The sequence below is a fragment of the Cydia pomonella genome, chromosome 22 (assembly GCF_033807575.1).
Source record: "Cydia pomonella isolate Wapato2018A chromosome 22, ilCydPomo1, whole genome shotgun sequence".
In the NCBI taxonomy this organism is placed as follows: Eukaryota; Metazoa; Arthropoda; class Insecta; order Lepidoptera; family Tortricidae; genus Cydia; species Cydia pomonella.
This window is the reverse complement of record NC_084724.1, coordinates 10,283,806-10,306,088: the sequence shown is the minus strand read 5'-3', so window position 1 is coordinate 10,306,088 and position 22,283 is coordinate 10,283,806. Positions and strand designations below refer to the sequence as shown.

The following is a 22,283-nucleotide window of genomic DNA, read 5'->3' as shown; positions in this document are numbered from 1 at the left end:
CGCTGACTGTACTTTTCTTTCCACAGGCAACTATACTCATCGAAACGATTCTAGAAACCCCAAACACAATTAGGTTGCGTTGTTTTATCACCGAGTTCCTATGGCCACCTCCTGTCTCCATCATCAGATCAGCTCGATGGTACCATAATATTGTATTGTCACCCGACTTACATATGTATGTAAATTTTCAGCTACATGGGAAACCAGGAAGTGGGCCAAATTTAGCTTGCAAGATTTGATCCGTGCATACATAGGTACATTACAAGTTAATAAAAAGCTTGTAAAAATCACGAAAACATGTCGAATTTACATTTTATTTTCAATTGTGTATAAAATACGAGTAGCTAGTGGTATAGCCGAGGGATTTGAGTAGCAAAATTTTAATCAGAAGTATATAAGTCAATGATATTTCGAATATCGATCGTCCGAGATTGTAGGTACTTGGAAAGTAACATGCCCTAGCGCAGAAACTTATCACTTGCTTGCAAACTTCATATTCCTAGACCAATGATTGATAAAGGAAAAAATAAATGCACAGAATATTTTGAAATTGAGTTTATTCGCTCTCTTGCATGACGTCATTATCACTGCTGTCGGCACTGTCTGCGGGTACAGAATTGATGGGGATTGCCTTCAGGATCGAGTCCAGCCACACGCGGCTGTGAGATATCTGCAAGAAATCAAGGTTTTAGACTTTGTACTTGTTTGTAATTACCGGGACTCGCATCCTAGAACGGAATTTGCAGTTACGTTTCAGTTGATATAAAACGATGATGGAAGAATATCTCCCACGCCAAGTCATGTTGGGACAAATAGCAAAGACCAGGAGGCCGGTTGGACGCTTTAAGGATAGATTTAAGGACTGCTGCAAGAGGGACCTGACCTACTTTAGTATCTTTTGAGATGAGACCAGAGTGGCGTCGTGATCTCAAAGTGGGTGTAGAGTAACATGACAAAGAACTAGTGCTGGGAGAATCTAACGCAGAAAATACTTCGCATAACCAGACCTCCTCCGGATTCTCATCATATTTATGATTGCTATGGCAGGAGATGCCGCTCTGGTATAGGACTTTACAATCATCGCAGGCGTTGCAATTAACCTCCCCGAAACTTTAAACTGATCCTAAACGACGCTGCACCAAACATCTGCAATAGTTGAAGAATATGAAATTGGTTGTAGTGTTTCTTTAAGCATTTTTTTTTACTCTAGGTTTTTGGCGACACTCGTACTTGAGACCAGTAGTTGAGCTCTGTAATTTAAACTGACCTTAGCGTAAACTCCAGGCTTGGACTTGTAGGTGCACTCCTCGGTCCCAGAGAAGAGCGCGATGCCGTATAGAGTACCGCCTTTGGAGGCGCCGCTGAAGTGCACAGCTGGGTCGCCCGTGTCACCCTGGGGACATACCAAGGCGAAGAAACTGTTAAGGAATCAAATTGATCTGAGAAAGTAACTGAAAGGAACATGGTTACCACCTGGCTCACTGCCTCACTAACGCATCACATTAGGAAACGTATTGTCTTAGAATAAATTTCAAATAAAACTGTTTTTTATGGCTGTTGGATCGTTCATAAATAACAGATGTTATTTATGAACGATGGAGCAGCCAAAGTTGTGTCCACATTGCCCAAATGCGCCATCATTAATGGTGCATTCGGGCAATCGTGACGTACCTACTTTAACATGTCATTTGTTAGTGATGGGGATGCCACGACTGAACAGTCGGTAGTTTGACAAGTGCCCAAGTATATGGTATGCTGATATGACAGTTTCGGGGGTCCATATTGGGTTGCATAAAAGTTAAAGTCATATCTTTGATACGCATAACAACTTATGTCATAATCATCATTGCGCATACAAATGAAAAGTCATATTATATTGTGTCATACATTTTTAGCCGTAATATTTGATGACATACATGGCAGTTGTCATATATTTTTTGTGCATACCTAACAGACCTAACCTAAAATTTTAAGCGAATTGAATTTATGAGTATGAAAATTATGACAATAACTCATTTATGACAAAAACTTACTTATGCTCAAGAATAATTTTGACTAAAGATTTTTATGACTTACAATTTTATGCATAAAGTGTTATGACAATTAAAAATATAACAAAATTTGTTATGCGACCAGAGGGAGTCCCCTCTCGACTTTACGACCTAACGATGACTCACGCTAAAACTGTCCGGGTTCAGGCCAACGCTTCCGATACTTAGTTTTCTATGACGTGTGATGATTTTATAGAGTGTCGTATTTCGGACTATGAATCATCCTTAATTGGTCAAAAAATAATGGAGCAGCAATTATTACAATCGGCTTTAGAACTACCTACTAATTTTTCATGAGGAATCACAGAAAATAGAGTCGGATCAAGTTAACTCAGCATAGTAATTAAGTGTGGAAAATATCTTCAAAATTTCTATGAAAATGACGATTATGATGAAATTACCTCACTTTCTTCAGTTCAAGTCGGTTCAAACTTAGACGGACTCTAGTTTTCCTTCTAGTAACTTACAGCACACAAAGCGATGCCTTTGACCGTGCTCTGCAGACACATGTGGTCGGACTGCAGCCGGTACCCGTTCCCGTAGAGCAGGCGGCACGACGCGCGGGGCACGTCTTGTACTATCATTCTTCTGAGCTCCTGGTTCTGGCCTTCGCGGATTTGACCGGATATCTGGCAGAAATAGTTATTTACGATACACGTGCGGAAAGTGGGAAATTCGCAACTAGTGGCCATATCTTAAAACACGACCGGGTGTTTTAAATCGACACGAGTTGCGAATTACCTATTCGCACGTGTATCTTACAAAGTTTTACAGTACATATGGCCACACTTGGTACATATGGTACATACTTTCGAAATTGGCACGGAAAGTGCTCATTCCCGCACAAGTGCTAAGGGTAGCTTAAACCACTTTAGTCCACCTGCCATCACTCTGCTAGGCAGAGTGATGGCAGGTGGACTAAAATGTTAACGGAATGGTGGCCGCTTTCGGATGAAAGAAGCCCCTGGCGTCCGTTGGCTCGTTGGGTGGACGACATTCTGAAAATTGCGGGACACTTCTGGATGCGATTAGCACAGGATCGGGACAAGTGGCGTACTGGAAGAGAGGCCTATGCTCAGCAGTGGGCGATAAAAGGCTAATATGATGATGATGATGATGAAACCACTTTGGCAGGGAAAAATTGTGGAACATAATAGAAAATAGGTTAAATAATAGGTACCTATGCAATAAAAGACATATATAGACAAATGTGTACACGCGCCTATTGATCATACTATTCGCTTGTTTGAAAACCTCTTTCACAGTATGACAGTCGGTACTACATATATTTTCTTTCAGTTTACGATATTTTATTATTATTTATTAACTAATCTGAAATGAAAAAACTCCACTTAAATGTTTAAACATGTTTTCCTTTAGCATTCATTACGCAAACCAAATATTGTAAAAATATGCCACAGCAAAAAAAATAGCAATGTCTTTTTAGGCCATCCTGTATTTTTAACTGGGATTTGTTAGTCAAAACTAGTTTTCGCAAAGTGCTTTGGTGAAAACTAGTTTTGACTAAACGATATACATAAAGCAAAAATAGTAGATTGTTAACCAAGGGATGAAAGGCACCCATTCCTGTCGAGGTAGTTTTAACTGAAATGGTGCTTTTCATTCGAGTTAAACACTCTACTTTTCATTTTGAATACGAGGAAAGTAAAATACATGCGAATTAAAAAAAACACGGCTAAGTATAAACTGCAGTAGGTAATATTTTTTCAGGGTTATTAACAATTTAGGTAAAAATATCGTTATTTATGGAATGGGGAGTTAATTTTCAGAATAGAATTTGTACAACATATCCATAACATTTTGGATTTAAGTTTACACTTCTGAAGATGGCGTAGCCAGTGCCACTGGCATGTTTGCTACAGTCAGAGATAGAGCAGTATGCACGGAACCATATCCCATGACGACAATATGCCCGTATGTGGACGACACTTCTGAAGCGCCACCTTCAGAAGTGTCGTCCAGGCATATTTGCTACAGTCATAGATGGAGTATAGTTTTTTGTAGTAGGAGCGCAGATTTATCAAATCTAACTTTTAATGACATGATAATACGAGTCGTGAATGACACGATTAGTAATCTACAGTTTGACGACCGGTCTGGCCTATTGGGTGGTGACCCTGCTTATGAAGCCGATGGTCCCGGGTTCAAATCCTGGTAAGGGCATTTACTTATTTGTGTGATGATTAGATTAGATTAGATTAGATTAATTTATTTTCATAACGATAAATTACAGTATAAATTATTCTTATGTTAATCTATATGAATTTACATTATGATCGTCAATGATTTGGCATGCAAACATATAATTATAAAACGTCAATAATAATTATCAAAAAATAAAAAAACAAATTCGAAATTACCGTCAAATTAAAAACTACGAAACAAAAGAAACAGGAAAACTAAAAAGAAATAATGGAATACATGTCAAACTAAATATTTAGTAGATATCACATAATGATCGTCATTAAAACTAAGAGCAGTAATAATAATATTCTAGAACAAATGTCATCTTAAATCAATTTTACATAAACTATAATGTTAAACAGTTATTATAATTTTAATTCCATGTATTCATCCACTGAATATAATGGGTTTTCCAATAAAAAATTCCTCAATTGACGTTCAAATGCTTCGTCAGATATTTCAGTTCTTAATTCGGCGGGTAGACGTTCGTAATAAGTTGGGCCTATTACTCGCGGATTCTTACATGAAAGTGCCATGCGATGAGCACTGATATTTGTGCCTGAGTCATGGGTGTTTTCTATGTAATTAAGTATTTATAAATATTTGTTTATTATATATATCGTTGTCTAAGTACCCTTAACACAAGCCTTATTGTGCTTACGTGTAATAATGTCCTATAATATATATTTATATTTATTATTATTTACAGTTAGTACTCACAGAACCGTATCCCGTAACGACAACATGTCCGTAATTGGGAGGCACTTCTGCAGAAGGCGCAGCCAGCGCCACAGGCTGCACACGGTTACCCAGTGTCACCTGCATGTTTAGCTGCAAAAAACACATAAATGAATCATACATAATTCGCATGAAAAGTTGTCTCACGTTCCCGAAAGATAAGACAAAGCTTCATTTCTGGTTGTTCTAGAAAAGTTTCCATAAATGTTAACTTTTGGGTAGGTGGAAGAAAGGTAAATTACGAGTAGAACTTTATTGGGTGACCTACCAATCCACCAACCAAGCTGTAACCTAAGAACACTGTCACATAATCAGATATGTGCATAGATAAGTCCAATCCAAATTGAGACCTCACTATTTATTCAGATAGCAATAGCGGGCGATATGTACTCTTTTTCAGCAAACTTAATTTTAAAAAGCCACGTGAAAGTAATACTCCTGACATTACACCCAGAGATGAATTTATTGAATTTTTTCACTGAGTACAAGCAAGCTGACTGTGAGATTCACTGCACTGCAGAAAATATATGATCCAGTCTTGAATGGTACCAGAGGGCCTACCGCGAACCACGTTCGACTTGTTGCCTGTCGCACTTGTGAATTCGTACGTATAGGTAAGTGTGACAGAGAGGCAACATGTCGAACTAGGTTTGCGGTAGGCCCTCTAGTATACCTAGTAGGAATAGTGTTGAATATTACTGTAAGATAAACATGAATTAATGCAATTGACATTAGTTTCATACCTTGATCAGGGCTAAGTTATGCTCAGGGTAGTACTGGTCTATCCTGTACTCTGGGTGCCTGGTGATCTCGGTGACCGCGAATATTTTGCCGCCAAAATCTCGGAACACAGATCCAGTACGGACTGACACCTCGTCCTTGGTAACACTAGGGAGACCATATTAAATTACTTACACATGTTATAAGTACCTATATTGCTCAAAGACGGAGTAAGAACTGGGGCCCACTTAGCCCCACGTGAACACCGCCATACAAGAGGCAGGCACAGATGGGAATGATTTGTATGTAGCGCCTATTTCCATCAGTGTCCGGCGGGGACAGATGGGAATACCGCCGGGCCGCTGACATATGTGCAAAGTTTAGTAAATTATGTGAAAATTTCCACGCACATAAGGGACAGTCGGATTCGCGAACGCAGAGTGCGAGTGGGTTCGCGAATGAATTTGACAAGCTTTTATTTAACTTGCCCTGTAAGTATGGAAGTTTGTTAGTTAGTGTGGGTCAAATTTTGGAAGCTAAATTTCACCCACTTCCCGATTTCTGATTGAGCTGAATTTGCATACATATGTACCTAAGTGACAATGCAATATAATGGTGGGTAGCATCGAGCTGATCTGATGATGGAGACAGGAGGTGGCCATGGGAAATCTGTGATGAAACAACGCAACTTATGATTGGGGTTTATAGAATTGTCTCTATGAGTATTAGTTGCTTATGGTAAGAAAAGTACAGTCAGCGATAAAAGCTTGTACTAAACATGAATTTTTTTGCGAAAAACGTATTAACAGTTGATGTCTGACACGAACGTGTAAAGAAGGAATACGGGATGGTATAGTCGAGTTCATAAATATTATACACAATTTTACCTTATTGCAATGGATTAAGGTAAAGAAAATTATATATTATATGAACTGGACTGTACGAAGTTCGCGTCCTTTGATGAGCACTAAAAAAATCGGGTTTTTTTTAGTACGTATGTTAAAGTCGGTCATAGAGACCATAATCAGTGTTCACCTTACGTCACTAAAGAAACAGTAATGATATCTGTAGGTATAGCGTACTTACTAGTCAAAGCACTGTGCTGCCGTCAACACCCACTCTTTGCCGACCAGAGCACCGCCACACCAGTGTTTACTGTGTAATCTGGAAAAATGACATCATTGTATTACTTGTCAACATCGGGCTACGAATGCCTTATAATCTTAAGCAAGGATTTCCTACACTAAACTTGTTGCAGAATTTCTCAGTGGTAAATGGTCGAAGTGACTGATGACCATCTACTTAAGACTATTGAATTAAGACGTCTTGCTTCTAGCTGGATCACGTAGGTACCTATGGCAGACATTACCTGACAGACACGGTGTACGGGTAGTCCTCCAAGCACACGAGCCCATTCTCTGTGGTCAGTCGCTTGCGCCGCAAATGCGTGAGGTCTTCTTCGAACTTCGGCGGGAACTCGCACTCCTGCTCGGACGGTTGTACTTTTGTTAGAATCGTTCCTGGAATTATACCTTTGTGTTTACGGCAGAGCTACCATAAAACATGATGAATTGCAATATGTAACAGCCACGTCATCTGTGAATTTCCGAACTCAAATAGAATCAAGAAGACTTACCACATTCAATATCCCCGTAACTTATAATAACCATTAAACCTACAAAATAATTTAAAAATCTACGTAACATATTAAATTGATATTGAGAATATTGCGAGCTTTTTAACATCCTATAAAAATATGACAACAGCAAAAACAACAACAATCACTAGAAACAGTAAAATTTTTAGCATTTTGAGTAACCGCACTGTAGTAAACTGTAAAACGATGTGGTTTCTTTTCGACTGTTTAGTAACAAAATGTTCATAAGCAATGAGTGCTTTGTTTAGGAAAGAAAAGTGGAAACAATGGTGCAATGCATTGGATAAATAATAAACATTGCTTATCGTGCAATAATATCAAACGTATTAAGTAAGTTGAGTTTGTTTTGAGTTTGACCCAAATCAGTCTCTCGAAAACAACAATCTAACTTTTGTAGCTTACTATAGGAATATCTTTTCTTGCAAGGGCATCAGATAAACGCCGAGGTTGTCACAAGAATTGCTGTAGGTACCTATCTACTCAGCAAACTAATCCTTTAAGGATGACTCAGGCTAGAACGGTTCGTGTCCGGGCCGAGACGTCCCACACTTCATTTTCGTGATGATTTCTATAGGAAACGAAGTGTCGGGCGCCTCGGGCCGGACCCGGACAGTTTTAGCTTGAGCCGTCAGTAAGGCCCGCCTGATAACTTTGCATATTGCAGAAGAGACTCGCAAATAAAGGATAAAAATTAAGAGCGGATATCCTATTTAGTTTACGGAATCCTATTTATAGCGGAGCAGATTTGATGGAGCCAAAACCGTAACGAAAATGTTAGATGACGAAAATAATGACCATATTCAAATTTGCTGTTCATAACAATACGCAGGTACAGTATTTCAGGTAGGCCGCAGCCGTATTGTTCGCAAACATAAGGTTATGTTATCTAAACCTACAGAGGTAAGTTCTTTAGTTATCTTAACATCTTTGGTAGCCGTGTTTTAGGCTACCAAATCTGGGCTCTAATAGACGAAAGATAAGACAATGATGCCTGCACCTGGCATCGTTATCGGCCTCCAAACATATATCATAGGCAAACAACCATTGTACAAGATCAATTGTTCGTTACGATTTTACAACAATGGATATGTTTATTTTGTTGCTTTATCTAGCTCAACAATCATAAATATCAGAAGTTGGCTCAGTCAATAGAGGACCCGCATAGAATACGTATAGGCTCAGTCAAATATTTAATACTATTTATAACTTGCGTGTAAAATGATTAAATATCTTGGATTTTTACTTTTACTGAACAGCACATTTACTGAAGAAGATTACAATTACAAATATGATTATAATGATGACGATATTTCAAATGGAGATGATTATGTATACAATGAAACAGATAAATCTAGACCTAAAAGAGTATATGTTGATGATACCATTAATAACATAATTGATGACGGCCGTGATTTTGAAGCTAACTATATTTTTAAAGAAGGATACCAGGATGAAGGTATGTTTACAAGTATTATGTGTTATGTTAAAATTCATTCAATCAACTTCTTATTGATAATCAAGTAGAATTAGTAACTAGTACAGGTGCCACGCTTCAAATCAAAACTTAATGCTAATACATTTAACGTTTCAGTGAACATACTAGATGATGCTATACCCAAATACCCCAAGAAGCTACACAAGAGGGACTGTAACTACACGAGTAGCAGCGACGAGAGTATCCGCAGCCCAGTGCCAAACACGAAAGACGACATATCCACGTATCCATTCGTAGCATCTGTGCTCCGTATGGGCTCGCACTACGCTACTGGTGTGTTGGTGGACAAGCGGTGGGTGCTGAGTGCAGCTGGAGTGTTTTACAAGTACGTAAATGAGGTTAGTTAGGTTAGGAGGAGGCAATTACTCCCTATTGCCCAGTTGTGAAATTTAAAGAAACAATATTTACGAAACCAAGTGGCGAACTGGAAGCTTAAGCTCACAGGCCAGACAATGCCAAAACAAAAAAATATGGAAAAAATCGAACACAAAATACCTATCAAACACTCTCGTAAGCTTATATTTCACGAGTTCAAGTAACATGTCATGCAATACAACAGCATAACTAGGACCCTTAATTGCATAAGTAATGACACATTATATATGGCTTTACTTATCTGTAAAAGCATATTTAACATTGATGTCCATCACGCGCAATATCACCAACTTAATTCTTTCAGCGTTCGAGAATCCATAAAACTGTACCGAGCGCGTCTAGGCTCTGTAAACTGCAAGCGAGGTGGTATCTTAATGCCGTTACAGCAGATTGTAATCCACCCGTCGTATATGCCAGGCAAGCCAGAAAGCGACCTGGCCATGCTGCGGCTAGCGAAGCCGGCGGATCTCAGTTCTTCCATCCATCCTGTTAGCTTGACTGAGAGGAAAGGGAAGGTGGAAATTAGCAAGTTTTTGACGATGTACTGGCCGCGGCTGATTGTAAGTTTTGCTGTTCCTTTGGGTTGGGTTGGGTTTTTACTAAGACACCAGCCACACCAAAAATTTACATCAATTTATTCACGTTTCAGTATGGTTGATTCATTTTGTTGAAACAGGTGGACGGGAAAGCCCTACCTGCTGACGCGAAAGAACGACAGCAGCACACCAACATGCGAGTGTCGACACAGCGGGTGCTACCCTGGAAGCAGTGCTGGCGGGCTCTGAGCTATCGCCTGCAAGAGCTGACGCAGAACAGCTTCTGCCTGCGGCCTTTAAAGCAGTTCCACACTCTCTGTTTGGTAATTGGTAATTTTAAGAATTATGCTCTCAATCAATCATCAAAATGATGAGTCAGGCTTGGCATTTGCCAAAAAAATATGGGTTAGAAAATCTGTATTGATCTGGTTTCATTATCCATACCAGAGATCCTTTCTTTGATTTGAATTATTCAGTGAAACAGTTCCCTAAAGTCATCTGATTGGTTTATTTTCGCCAACAGCCCGACGTCGGTGCACCAGTGCTGTCTTCAGACGGATTGTGGGGAATCATTTCTGGATGGGTGGGCGAGCCCTGCAACTACAAGGACCCCTGTCCTGTCGTGGTTGCTCGCATATCGCCACCAGCCATACGATATTGGTTAGATTCTCAGTTTGAACTTGAAGACTAAGATATTTTGCAGGAATCTTCTGGACATTTCTGGCACTAACATATCTATTCTGAAGGAGCTCAAGATTCGAACTCTGTTGTGGAAGAATTCTGGCTTTCTCTGAATTCTGGCTTTCTAAAATAGCCTTGAAAAAGTATTGCTCGTCGGTCCAGTGGAGGGCTATTAAAAGAACGATGGGGTATCCACCCGCTGATTCAATGCAATTGAAGTTACACGCCTCCGATTTCAGAATTCCTTTACAACATAAAGCAGCATAGAGCAGACATCATCTCCGACCCAGGCCCGTCGTAGTTGTCCACATTACCCCAACTATAATTTTAGGTTTCTGGGTAAGTTCTTGAGTTTTATACCGACGGTTGCTAGCCCAGAGACAATCGAAAAGTCGTTTGGTCACCATCGGAATAATGTAGAAATTGGATATGGATTGTTCTAATTGCCCGTATATGTATATGGCTTGTTGTACTTTGTGCAGAAATTTAACGGACCTTTAAGGACAACTCATGCTATGGTCCGGGTCCGGGCCAAGACTTTCGACACTTTTTCTAAGACGGATGATAGGTGTCCACGTGATAGTTTCTATAGAAAACTGTAGTTTCCGACGCCTCGGCCCGCACCCGGAGCTTTTGCCACATTAAGTTAGACTGTCTCTTTCGATTTTTAATAAATATCATGTACATATAAATAGAAATAGGTACAAACATGGGCGTAGCAGGTACAGGCAGGTGCAGGCAGCCCTAAGGGGGGGGGGGGGGCTTAGGGCTGAAATTTTACATACAATGTATGCCCCTCTGCGGCGTCTGCCCTCCCCCCCCCCCCCTTAGTCCTCTAGTGATATCAACTTGCCTCTCCCCCCCCCCAGTTCACTGGCTGGTTACGCCCTTGTAGGCAAACTGAAATAAGTCAGTTTCAAATTAAATTCGTGCGTACGCGTACGCGTCAGCCTTATCCTAATGGGTGTATGCTACTAGCGCCAGTTAGATATACCATACCGCGGGTTAGTGGGATGGTGCAAGTGGCACTTAATATATTTCCAAAACACCCATACTAAAATACTCATTTCTTGTTCCTATTATAAGTAGGTATTACTAAAGTAGTTATATGTCAGCTGAGTTACTCTCAATGCAATCTGTCTTTAGTGTCTATTTAGAATGAGTTGCTAAAATGAGTTAGTATAGGAAATGAGTTTTCATCCTAGAACTCGCTCAAAAAAGATAGTATTTCATGCCTCAAAGACAAAGGCCTATATTGTTCCCGCGGGAGTTAAAGATTGTGAAAAAGAAGTATGCTTTAAAGTATTTAATTTGATTAATTTAACAGTATACACAATTTTCAATCGTGGCTGAATGCCGAATAGGTCTTTGATGCCTAACCTGTCAAGAAAATACAAAATGCCGGACGAACGTTTTTAAGAATTATTTCACTTAAAATTTAAAATTTTCTTCGAAAGTGTGATGAAAAACATTGTGTGTAACTCCGGGGGTAATATATGGCAAGATCAGGTCTTCAATTGATTGAATTGTCGCAGGATCGAGGGAATTACCACCCTCGCGTCCAAAATTTCACTTACCTCACTCGTTGCACGATGTACTAGTTTGAAAATCTGAACCACACAGCTTTGGTAATGCAGCGAGGCTTCAGAAGGCCTAAGTTACCGCTAAAAATGAAAATCGGAATTTTGTTATTTTCCTCTTTATCGCTCTTGCATATTCGAGCGATAGTGGGGCAGATAAAGAAATTTAGATTTTTGTTTTTAGCGGTAGGTCCTCTGTGGTCCCCCTGTGTTGTTTGCGTTCCGTACTTTTGTGGCACGAGACGTAGAACTGCATTAGGTATGCGGTCAGGCAGCCTATCGCGAAAACCGAAATTCCCAAATTGCGGGGATCTTACTCTTTTACTCTCACTAAGACGTAATTAGAGTGACAAAGAAAAATGCCCGCAATTGACGAACTTCGATTTTCGCGGTTATAGCCCAGGGGTGGCCATTAAGGTGGTTCGATTTCCATACAAAAAACAATTGCGTTTAAAGTCATTACACACTACTACTAGGTACATAAATATGTGGGCATTGCGATTTACTTTCGTTTGTGCTAAATTGATAGAAAAACTTGGTTTCATGCAGAAATCACATAAAAACAGTTATTTTGGTGTTACATTGATAAAAAAACGTTTTTTGCGTGATTTCTGTAATAGTGTGTAATGATAATGACGTAATAAACGCATTTGTTGTTTGAATGGAAATCGAACCACCTTAAATGAGCTGTTGCACGGGGTTTTTGACATCTGTGTAATCAAATATACGTAATCTATGTAATCATACATATTTACATCCATTTCCCAGAGGGGGAAAGTGGAGACCATGGATTTCCACTTGCTACGATCCTGACATACCTCTTTCGCTTCCTTCACTTTCATAACATTCCTCATACACGCTCGCCGGTTCAGGGTCCTCTTGACCTGGCCTTTCTTCAGGATTTCTCCGATTTGATCAGAGAGTCAGCCGAGGTCTACCCCTTTCAATTCCCTTATGTAATCAAATATAATAATTTGGTATTTGACGGGATCCCTAATTGATACCTCCTCAAAGTTGTGCCATATATGGCGATGTGTGAATTTGAATCCTGTTTAATTATATAATCTACCGTAAGCCGAGCGGGATGTCGCTATAATACGCGCATGTCGTTGTCTCGCTCAAACATCGAAGCGACGTGCGATCGGAGTGTGTAAGCGCCTTAGAACGCTACAAAGACATAATGTTAGTGAATAAGTTTTGTAAATATTTCATAAATAAAACTTGTTGTACACCTACTGATGGCGATAATTATTTCTAACACAATTCATTTCATTCAGTCTTTTAAAATAATGGCTTCAGTCCAGTGGGACTATTTCCCCAGTATCAAGGTAAGCTTTAAATATGACTAAAATTATACGGTTAGTACAAGACAGTGTACGGTGATTTGATTTTATCAGCGCTTGTAAACCGATAGCTGGACTTTACAAGGAGCACGTGGACTACCGGCCGTTGACTCCAAAATGGTGGCTAAACGCGTTTCAAGATTAATACCCCATCACGTTAGTTTACTGTATAATAAGCTATCAATATTACGCTTTAAACAATATTAATGAGCACAAAAAACAAGAGTTAATCACGAGGCGTGACTATCAAGATGGCGCTCGAAACGGAAGTCTTCTAACAATTATTTGATAGTCAACTTAAAATTGTTTCGTATAATAATCGATATCGATGTTATTATTACGCAAGAATATCATTTAAACGGATAAGAATTTGTAACAAAATTATCTGTATGCTGGCCGTAACTTGCGAATTTTGATTGACACAGGGTTTATATATGTGTGTAGGTAGATAAAAAGGTTTACATTACGGATAAAACTATTAGTTATATTTATATAGAATAACAAATAATCATATGATGATAACGTCACAGTAAATGTTTACTGAAATATAATATACATCGACCTAGTACCTACATGTCATCATTAGACAGAGGAAAAAGACTGAGTAAGACAATATTAGCCCTAAATTAGCCGTCTAAGGGCTTACTGCGAACCACTTCGTATGTTTGATCATCTATTTGAATCTGTCGCCCGAATAGGCAAGAGTGATACCGGTATTTTGTAATTAATAAATCATTTATTCATGGATGGTACATTAATAAACAGAAACGAACTAATCTATGAAATAAAACTAAATAATAACTAAAAACTAATACTAAATAAAATATAACTCTTATTTGCCCACCCGTGTAAAGAAATTTGGTTTTTCACGGATTGGCCTCGGGCAAGCAAGTGCTACGCTTGCTACGCCGTAATTCGTAGCCTGTAGTTCGTAGCTCGTATTTTGCGTCATCCACTTTTCATAGTACCGTAATAGTGAGATGACCGTGTTTCAAAATGTTTTGACACTGTCCGATCCGATATCCGACGACAAACGGGACAGTGAATTTTATCCCACCAAAAACATATTCATGTAAAATTGCCAAGACGAAACCATAAGGCTCGCACTGTGAAAAAGTTATCGGATCTCACGTAGAGCCAAGCATCTAACTCTACAAGCCCTAACTAACTTTACACCTTAGTCAAAATATGTCGCTTGGCCGTTTCATTACTACAAAACAATTGTATAACAGAAAAGTAATTCACTGCATTTTTCACGTTACGTCCATGTGATGGTAGCGAAATGGCCAAGCCACATATTTTGACTGTGACTGTATCCTAATAGATCGCGAATACGCGATCATCGCGCTGCCTGCGCTCGCGCGTTCCCCGACAGCGCGACGCGATTTTCAATTAGGACACCTATTGGAGTTTAATGTGTTTGATCGCGCGTTCGTACGAGTGAAATTCGATAAACGCGTAGTCGCGTTTTATTACTTTTATTAGGACGACACCTTACGCATAATATACAACTTAAATAATAGAGGTCGCTTGGCAGTCAAATTGTAAAACCACAGTCTAAGGAATGAATATTTTGTGAAGAAATATCATATTAGATCTTAAAGACAGTACCTTAGTTGAAAATTGCATGACGAAGAGCTGATATTGTATTACGCAATAAGTAACTAAATGCAACTATCCGGAACCTACGTCATTTATGAATAAATATTTATTATATATTTAACAATGTTTTGCTATGATTACCTAACATCATATTTATGTTCTGATACCCATACAGTAGGGAAGTTTGATATAATATCACAATTAAACAACTGCTAGTACAATTTCTGTGCCGTAATGCAGCGACAGTTGTGGAGTCTAGTCTAGTGAAAATTACTAAGAATTATTTAATTAGAACGAAATAGCAATTAGTATTAAATATGGAATTAATTCAATTGAAAGAAACAGCAGGAATTGATGAAAGGAAAGGACACACCTACATACAATGGATTGCTGCCATCATAGGTAAAGGATTTCAAAAACTACTATCTACCTACTTCTAAGTGACTTCAATATCTCGGTGAAGTGACATAATTCGGACGTCCGGTATCCATGCGTACATCTGAGTTGTTTTGTAGACCTGTGAACCTTAGACAATTTCTGTGAGTCTATGTCTATTGAAACTGGGACTGCTTTGAGAATATGCACCGATATTATACAGTGTGAGTTAAAATGCATTTTTAAAAATTGAAATAATGATTAAATCTTTGTATTTTTATAATTTTTGTATTTTTATGTGTTTATATTAAGAACTTGAGATAATAAAATAAATTTTACGTTTTCGGAAGGCTATAGCCGATTAAGACGTAAAATGCGTCGTAAAGTTGTTCTGGACCACCCCAAAGCCGTAGATCGTTTAACTTACGCCTTGAGTTCCTTGCATCTGCTCTCACCCGTTCGATATTTTCATTGTTTCATAGTGCACGTTCTTCATCCTTAACGTCGAGATTTTAGTGTCGATGTCGATCCAGATCAAATCTGACTATCCATTATTTGATTAAATTTGTGCTTGGACACTCACTGATATTGCATAATCCGAACTCAAGTTAAAAACGCCGACGAACAGTCACATAAGAACGATTGTTTAAAAAAAAAAGCGGCCAAGTGCGAGTCGGACTCGCGCATGAAGGGTTCCGTACCATTTAAGACGTATTTAAAAAAAATCTACTTGCTAGATCTTGTTCAACATTTTACCACTTTGGACACACATTTTACCACTTTGGAACTGTCTCTCGCGCAAACTATTCAGTTTAGAAAAAAATGATGTTAGGAACCTAAATATCATTTTTGAAGACCTATCCATAGATACCCCACACGTATGGGTTTGATGAAAAAAATTTTTTTTTTAATTTATTGACGTATTAAAAAAAAACTACTCACTAGATCTCGTTCAAACCAATTTTCGGTGGAAGTTTGCATGGTAATGTATATCATATATTTTTTTTAGATTTTTCATTCTGTTATTTTAGAAGTTACAGGGGGGGGGGGGGCACACATTTTTTCACTTTGGAAGTGTCTCTCGCGCAAACTATTCAGTTTAGAAAAAAATGATATTAGAAACCTAAATATCATTTTTGAAGACCTATCCCTAGATACCCCACACGTATGGGTTTGATGAAAAAAAATTTTTTTTTTAATTTTTATGACGTATTAAAAAAAAACTACTTACTAGATCTCGTTCGAACCAATTTTCGGTGGAAGTTTGCATGGCAATGTATATCATATATTTTTTTTAGATTTTTCATTCTGTTATTTTAGAAGTTACAGGGGGGGGACACACATTTTTTCACTTTGGAAGTGTCTCTCGCGCAAACTATTCAGTTTAGAAAAAAATGATATTAGAAACCTAAGTATATATCATTTTTGAAGACCTATCCCTAGATACCCCACACGTATGGGTTTGATGAAAAAAAATTTTTTTTTAATTTTTATGACGTATTAAAAAAAAACTACTTACTAGATCTCGTTCGAACCAATTTTCGGTGGAAGTTTGCATGGCAATGTATATCATATATTTTTTTCAGATTTTTCGTTCTGTTATTTTAGAAGTTACGGGGGGGGGGACACACTTTTTACCACTTTGGAAGTGTCTCTCGCGCAAACTTTTCAGTTTAGAAAAAAATGATATTAGAAACCTCAATATCATTTTTAAAGACCTATCCATAGATACCCCACACGTATGGGTTTGATGAAAAAAGATTTTTTGAGTTTCAGTTCTAAGTATGGGGAACCCCCAAAATTTATTGTTTTTTTTTCTATTTTTGTGTAAACATCATAATGCGGTTCATAAAATACATCTACTTACCAAGTTTGAACAGTATAGCTTTTATAGTTTCGGAAAAAAGTGGCTGTGACAGAATCGGACAGACAGACGGACATGACGAATCTATAAGGGTTCCGTTTTTTGCCATTTGGCTACGGAACCCTAAAAACGGTCAAGTGCGAGTTCGTTTACCTCGCGCACCTAGGGTTCCGTACAAACTTAAAAAAATCTCATGAAAGACTTTTGACCAGAAGTATACTATTAGTATAATTGTGTACAGCGCCATCTATGGGCAAATTGAACTATATGTGCGATCTGTATGTATTTTGGTTTTTCAGGAATAATTATTTATCATGTGAACCGATTTCAATAATTTTTATTTTATTTGAAAGATGGTGCCTTTAGTGTAATCTCATAGGAATTTGAACTATAATAAACACCCGCAAACGGGATTAAATTGCAAATTAACTTACAAAATGTTTTTTTTTTTGAATAAAAAAAAAGATATCAAGATAGAGGTCTGATTTTATTTTTCCTGTAATCTTTATGATAATGTTTGAAATTTCGCCCTCTCTTTATATTGGGAATTTTCCATAATTAATACAAATAAAATAAAATACACATCCAATATGTTTGGGTTATCGTTATTCATAACTATTCCAATTTTCACATCGATAGCTTAAGTACTTCTCGAGATATTTAGCAATGTGACAGACGGACGGACGGACAGAGTCGCACCATAAGGGTTCTTTTTGAACCTTTTCGGTACGAACCCTAAAAAGGCTTGGATGCAAAACGCTCGCTGTTTTACCGTGTAAGGCACGATTTTGAATAAGAAAAGTTTTTTGAAGTGAAAACTTCTTGCACGTGCACTTTTTGTGATGGGGGAAAAATTTAATCTCGCGACAGGTCACGTGACCGACAGCTTCGTAAGATTGAAAATTCGTAACACGGACACGTGACCTGATCGAAAAACTGTTACAATGTCATTGAAGCCAGTAGACCGCAATTGATGAATACTGTATTTTACCAAATAAATGATAGTACTTTTATACCGATAATAATTAAAGCAATTCGTGCAAAATTATTCCCTAACCATTCCAAAATATCAAAAATGCACAACGTTAATATTCAAGTTTTCACTTTTGCCGGCACTCCCGGAGTGCAACCCGTTTTTTTTTTCTTTTAATATGACACCTTATTTTGATCAGATTTTATATTCAACGAAAGAGGTCGAGACGAAAAGAGATTTTATCACTGGCCCACCCTGTATGACAGACTAAACGATATCCAATACCGGGAGTTCTTCAAGTACCTACCTAAAGCCGCGAAACGCAACGCAGCAGTTAGATTTTATTACGAGTATACTATGGAGTACGACATCACCACCACCAACACTATGTTTCAGCCAATTCTTCGCTTCTGACGTACGGTTTGCAAGTCGGCTGGATTTCCCCCATGACAAAAATTCTGCAATCTGAATCGTCTCCAGCCGGCGAACCCCTCTCAGATTACACCATGGGGTTAGTGGCCAGCCTCATGCCTATTAGTGCCATGGTGGCAGTGCCACTATACGCCTTTGTAGCTGACAAGTATGGTAGGAAAGCGGGGATTATGTGCATAACGGTGCCTCACGCGGTAAGTTTCTTAAATCCCTTTCCATTTATTGAAGTAAAGATAAGACAGTTTATTCATCAAGTAGGCATATTATAATGCGCTTATGAATGTCAAATAAAGCTCGCCAACTTTAACCCTACACCTCTGACACGACAAGATTTAATTCCCTCCTAAGTTGTAGGAGGGAGTCCCAATATGGGGCCGGCAAGAAATGCTGAAATCTTTGCTTTGTTAGTTTTATGGTGTGGTATTTTTATGCAATGTCCAGCTTGGGGAAAAAGAAACAATATGAGGAACAAGTGTTTCTCTTGCACAATGTTTCTTTTACGCTACTTACCTTAAAAATAATATCTTCGAAATATCAAACGAAATGTGCTTCATAACTCGAAAAATTCTCAATACCAGTTTTAAGGATTTTATTCTTTTTAGATATCCTGGTTACTCAAACTGTTCTACCCAAGTCCGATGAATCTTATAATAGCCAGGATATGCAGCGGCATAGCAGCTGGCGGTTGCTTCAACATCATCCCCATGTACACCAAAGAGATCAGCCAGGATCAAATCAGAGGTCTTCTAGGCTCGCTATTGGTGCTCTTGTTTAATCTGGGTGCATTCCTCATGTTCGTGCTTGGGGCGTACTGTGATTACTACACTGTGTTGTACATTGTGACTGGAATCCCGTTTCTATCGTTCTTGTTTATAATGATATGCCCTGAATCTCCTGGGTTCCTGGTCAAGAATGGGAGGTATGATGTAAGTTATCTAACATTTATTTTTTAGTAGTTTGTTAGTCAAATGTAGTGTTCCTTTATAACAGACTTTAAAAAATTAGGACGTTCTTTTATTTTTACTATGACAATGTTTTTTTTTTGTAAAACTGCGAATTACAAATGACCTATACTTGTAGGAAGCTGCGAAGGAAATAGCGAAACTCCGTGGCTTAAGTTCTGATGATAAATCTGTTCAAGGTGAAGTTGAGACGATGCGAAAGGAAGATGAGTATTACAAAACTTTACCAGCTCTGTCTGTGAGGGTTATTTGTAAGTCATTAGTGTCATTACATTAGTAGCGTAAGTAGTTTACAGGGTTCGTATTCGTAATAGTGTCTGACCAAAGTTTCGGTTTCGGCCGGATCTAACCTATCTATTGTGACCTCAAGGAACAGCGAGTCAGCAAGAAGATATAACTATTTTTTTCAATAAATAACTGGCGCACTTGAAAATATTTTACTTGTTCCCAATAACAGCCGTTATGCATTTATTTTTGCTCAACCCAGGCTTTTGTATTTTGCAAGCAGCATTCTTTTTGCAGTGGTAACGTGTATGATCCAACATTTTTTTTCAGTTAAGGATCATGCTTGGCGCAAGGGCTACATCCTTGCGGCACTTATGATAACAACTCACACGTTCTGCGGCAATTTCGCGATCTTGACATACGGCTCCACCATTTTGGAGGAGACTGGTGTGCTGTTTGATCCAGAGCTCGTGGCCATCAGCTTTCCTGCCATCATGCTAGTTGGCTCCATCGTGTCCATAATGGTTATTGAGCGAATGGGAAGACGGGTAAAGTACTAATTAATCAATAATAATTTGCGCCGTTGCCGAGGCGTTAGTTCAGACCCCGACTCGTAGGTACCAATGAGTTTTTTTTTAATTATATTTACCTACCAATTGCTTCTTGGTTGGAAGATTAGGTGGCAGTCGCTTTCGTAAAACCTAGTGTCTGTGTTTCTTGGGTTTCATTTTCCGAGCGGATCCCAGGCTCCCCAAGTCAGCTATGGCAAATACCGGGTCAACGCTAGGCGGATGATGATGAGTTTGATCCGTTCGGCAATATGTGGACATATTTTTTCCCTTCGCAGATCATTCTTGGCTCGTCGTTTGTCGTGTCAGCATGTGCACAAGGGTGCTTGGCAACGATTCTCCTGCTGCAGAAACAGGGTTCCAGCGCACCAGGGTGGTTGTCGTTGCTGGTCATAGTGGCGACCATGTTCGTCTACTCATACGGCGTACTACCTGTACCGTACATAATTATGACGGAGATGTTTAACATTCAGGTTAGATTTCAATATCAGTGTTATCATCAACCAACATCATATATCAGCTGCAAGATCCCGCTGGACCCTCCCAGAAGGATCTGAGCAACCGGTCGTGTGCTGCGATCGCCCAACGTTTCTTTTTGATCTTGGCCTAATATCGAACCAACAGTACCACCACCACGTAAGAACCCTTCTGCTCTAGTGGATATCGGCCCTATTAGCAATGTTTCCCGCACACTGTCACTTAAGGACTCAACACTCTGAGGTGTGGATAGTTTTGGATATTTTGCTCCATTGGTGATTGACTGAGATTGGCCTTTGCCTGATTTAGATTCTTCTTAATTTTCATTTATTGTTTCAGATCAGAGCTAAGCTGCTAAGCATGTTAGTGGCTCAAGCATGGCTCTTGACATTCATCCAGTTGGCTGTCTTCGGGCCCCTCACCAGCACCTTCGGCATGCACACCATTTTCTTCATTTTTGCAGCAATTAACTTCTTTGGCGCCATGTTAATGATACTCATGCCAGAGACCAGGGGAAGAAGTGTGGAAGAAATAGAGATGATACTTAGAAATAAGTAAAATGTGCTTACGGTGTGCTAGGTACTTATACTATGTAATAAAACACTATTTAAATAATATCTTTGTGATTTTCAACACACCTGTTTAGATATATATTTTTTGTCTTTTTACTAGGTATCACCTATATGCTGACGACATCTTCCAATTTATTCGCAGAGTGATACTGATGAAATAAAGACTTGGTGGCCACATTTAATTAGAGTTGTAGTTTTGGGCTCATTGTGAATCCAGCTACACCCTAGGCAGGCAGTTCAAAGCTGATTTCTAGGATCGACTTTGAAAATGTAGATACTATTTGCATTGACGGTGTTCTTAACCTTATTCCTTATTCACAGTAGGTCAAAATCCTAAGCATTATTATGGATCGAACTTTATCTTGAGTCCCCCAACCCAAGTGAGCGAAGTCAGCAGGAAGATGTTTTTATTAACACGCTTTTATTAGGTCGACCTGTATGTAACTAACTATGTAATGGAATCTAAGGTATCTAATTTAACCATCTTCCAAGGATCGTAGCGTCATGAAAATTGGCAGCTGTATGTAGTTCTGATGACAATACAATAATATGGTACTGTCGAACTGATCTAATAAATTATGGAGCCGGAAGATATGGACTGGAACTTCATGATGGAACATCGTACCATAGCTGTGTTTGGATTTGTTAGAAAAGTCTTGTAATAAACTTTGACCACGATTAGGTTTCAAGGTCTGATGATGAAGCCGGAAGATAGGCACTGGCATTCCATGATGGAATATCGTATCATAGTCGTGTTTGCATTTATGAGAAAGGTCACGTAATGGACTTTGAACACGATCAGGTTTCACATTTATAAAAACGTGTTTTTCTAGTGTTTTTTAAACTATTAA

General features: G+C 38.7%; 3 protein-coding genes across 5 annotated transcripts; 2 read left to right on the top strand and 1 right to left on the bottom strand.

The window, feature by feature from the left end:
• Positions 1 to 542: 542 nt before the first annotated feature.
• Positions 543 to 8,284, bottom strand: LOC133530071 (hypodermin-A-like). 3 transcript variants are annotated; one of them, XM_061867891.1, is made up of 9 exons: positions 8,268 to 8,284; positions 7,351 to 7,389; positions 7,084 to 7,234; positions 6,801 to 6,878; positions 5,738 to 5,882; positions 4,977 to 5,087; positions 2,519 to 2,680; positions 1,268 to 1,393; positions 543 to 670 (listed from the first exon to the last, which is right to left on the bottom strand). In XM_061867891.1, the coding sequence occupies exons 2-9, from the start codon at positions 7,382 to 7,384 to the stop codon at positions 557 to 559; spliced, it is 921 nt and encodes a 306-aa protein (XP_061723875.1). In that variant the 5' UTR covers positions 7,385 to 7,389; positions 8,268 to 8,284; the 3' UTR covers positions 543 to 556. The 3 variants fall into 3 exon arrangements, with proteins under 3 accessions (XP_061723875.1, XP_061723873.1, XP_061723872.1); XM_061867889.1 differs by lacking the exon at positions 8,268 to 8,284 and adding an exon at positions 8,167 to 8,257; XM_061867888.1 differs by lacking the exon at positions 8,268 to 8,284 and having other exon boundaries at positions 7,351 to 7,586.
• Positions 8,285 to 8,382: 98 nt separating this feature from the next.
• On the top strand, positions 8,383 to 11,173 carry LOC133530070 (kallikrein-6-like). Its single transcript, XM_061867887.1, has 5 exons — positions 8,383 to 8,827; positions 8,963 to 9,191; positions 9,546 to 9,801; positions 9,918 to 10,100; positions 10,301 to 11,173. The coding sequence occupies exons 1-5, from the start codon at positions 8,590 to 8,592 to the stop codon at positions 10,466 to 10,468; spliced, it is 1,074 nt and encodes a 357-aa protein (XP_061723871.1). The 5' UTR covers positions 8,383 to 8,589; the 3' UTR covers positions 10,469 to 11,173.
• A 3,575-nt stretch (positions 11,174 to 14,748) lies between these two features.
• On the top strand, positions 14,749 to 21,477 carry LOC133530060 (facilitated trehalose transporter Tret1-like). Its single transcript, XM_061867877.1, has 7 exons — positions 14,749 to 15,385; positions 18,592 to 18,821; positions 19,230 to 19,553; positions 19,708 to 19,840; positions 20,145 to 20,362; positions 20,662 to 20,856; positions 21,200 to 21,477. Exons 1-7 carry the CDS (start codon positions 15,301 to 15,303, stop codon positions 21,416 to 21,418), a joined length of 1,404 nt encoding a protein of 467 aa, XP_061723861.1. The 5' UTR covers positions 14,749 to 15,300; the 3' UTR covers positions 21,419 to 21,477.
• Positions 21,478 to 22,283: the final 806 nt, after the last annotated feature.

Coding starts and splice junctions, on each gene's coding strand:
- LOC133530071 (XM_061867888.1), bottom strand. CDS start 7,459: ATGTTAAAAAGCTCGCAATATTCTCAATATCAATTTAATATGTTACGT. Junction 5,088..5,737: donor ATAACTTAGCCCTGATCAAG/GTATGAAACTAA, acceptor TGTTTTTTGCAG/CTAAACATGCAGGTGACACT. Junction 2,681..4,976: donor TCGTTACGGGATACGGTTCT/GTGAGTACTAAC, acceptor TATTTCTGCCAG/ATATCCGGTCAAATCCGCGA.
- LOC133530070 (XM_061867887.1), top strand. CDS start 8,590: ATGATTAAATATCTTGGATTTTTACTTTTACTGAACAGCACATTTACT. Junction 8,828..8,962: donor AGAAGGATACCAGGATGAAG/GTATGTTTACAA, acceptor TTAACGTTTCAG/TGAACATACTAGATGATGCT. Junction 10,101..10,300: donor AGTTCCACACTCTCTGTTTG/GTAATTGGTAAT, acceptor TTTCGCCAACAG/CCCGACGTCGGTGCACCAGT.
- LOC133530060 (XM_061867877.1), top strand. CDS start 15,301: ATGGAATTAATTCAATTGAAAGAAACAGCAGGAATTGATGAAAGGAAA. Junction 19,841..20,144: donor TCTGTCTGTGAGGGTTATTT/GTAAGTCATTAG, acceptor ATTTTTTTTCAG/TTAAGGATCATGCTTGGCGC. Junction 20,363..20,661: donor TTGAGCGAATGGGAAGACGG/GTAAAGTACTAA, acceptor TTCCCTTCGCAG/ATCATTCTTGGCTCGTCGTT.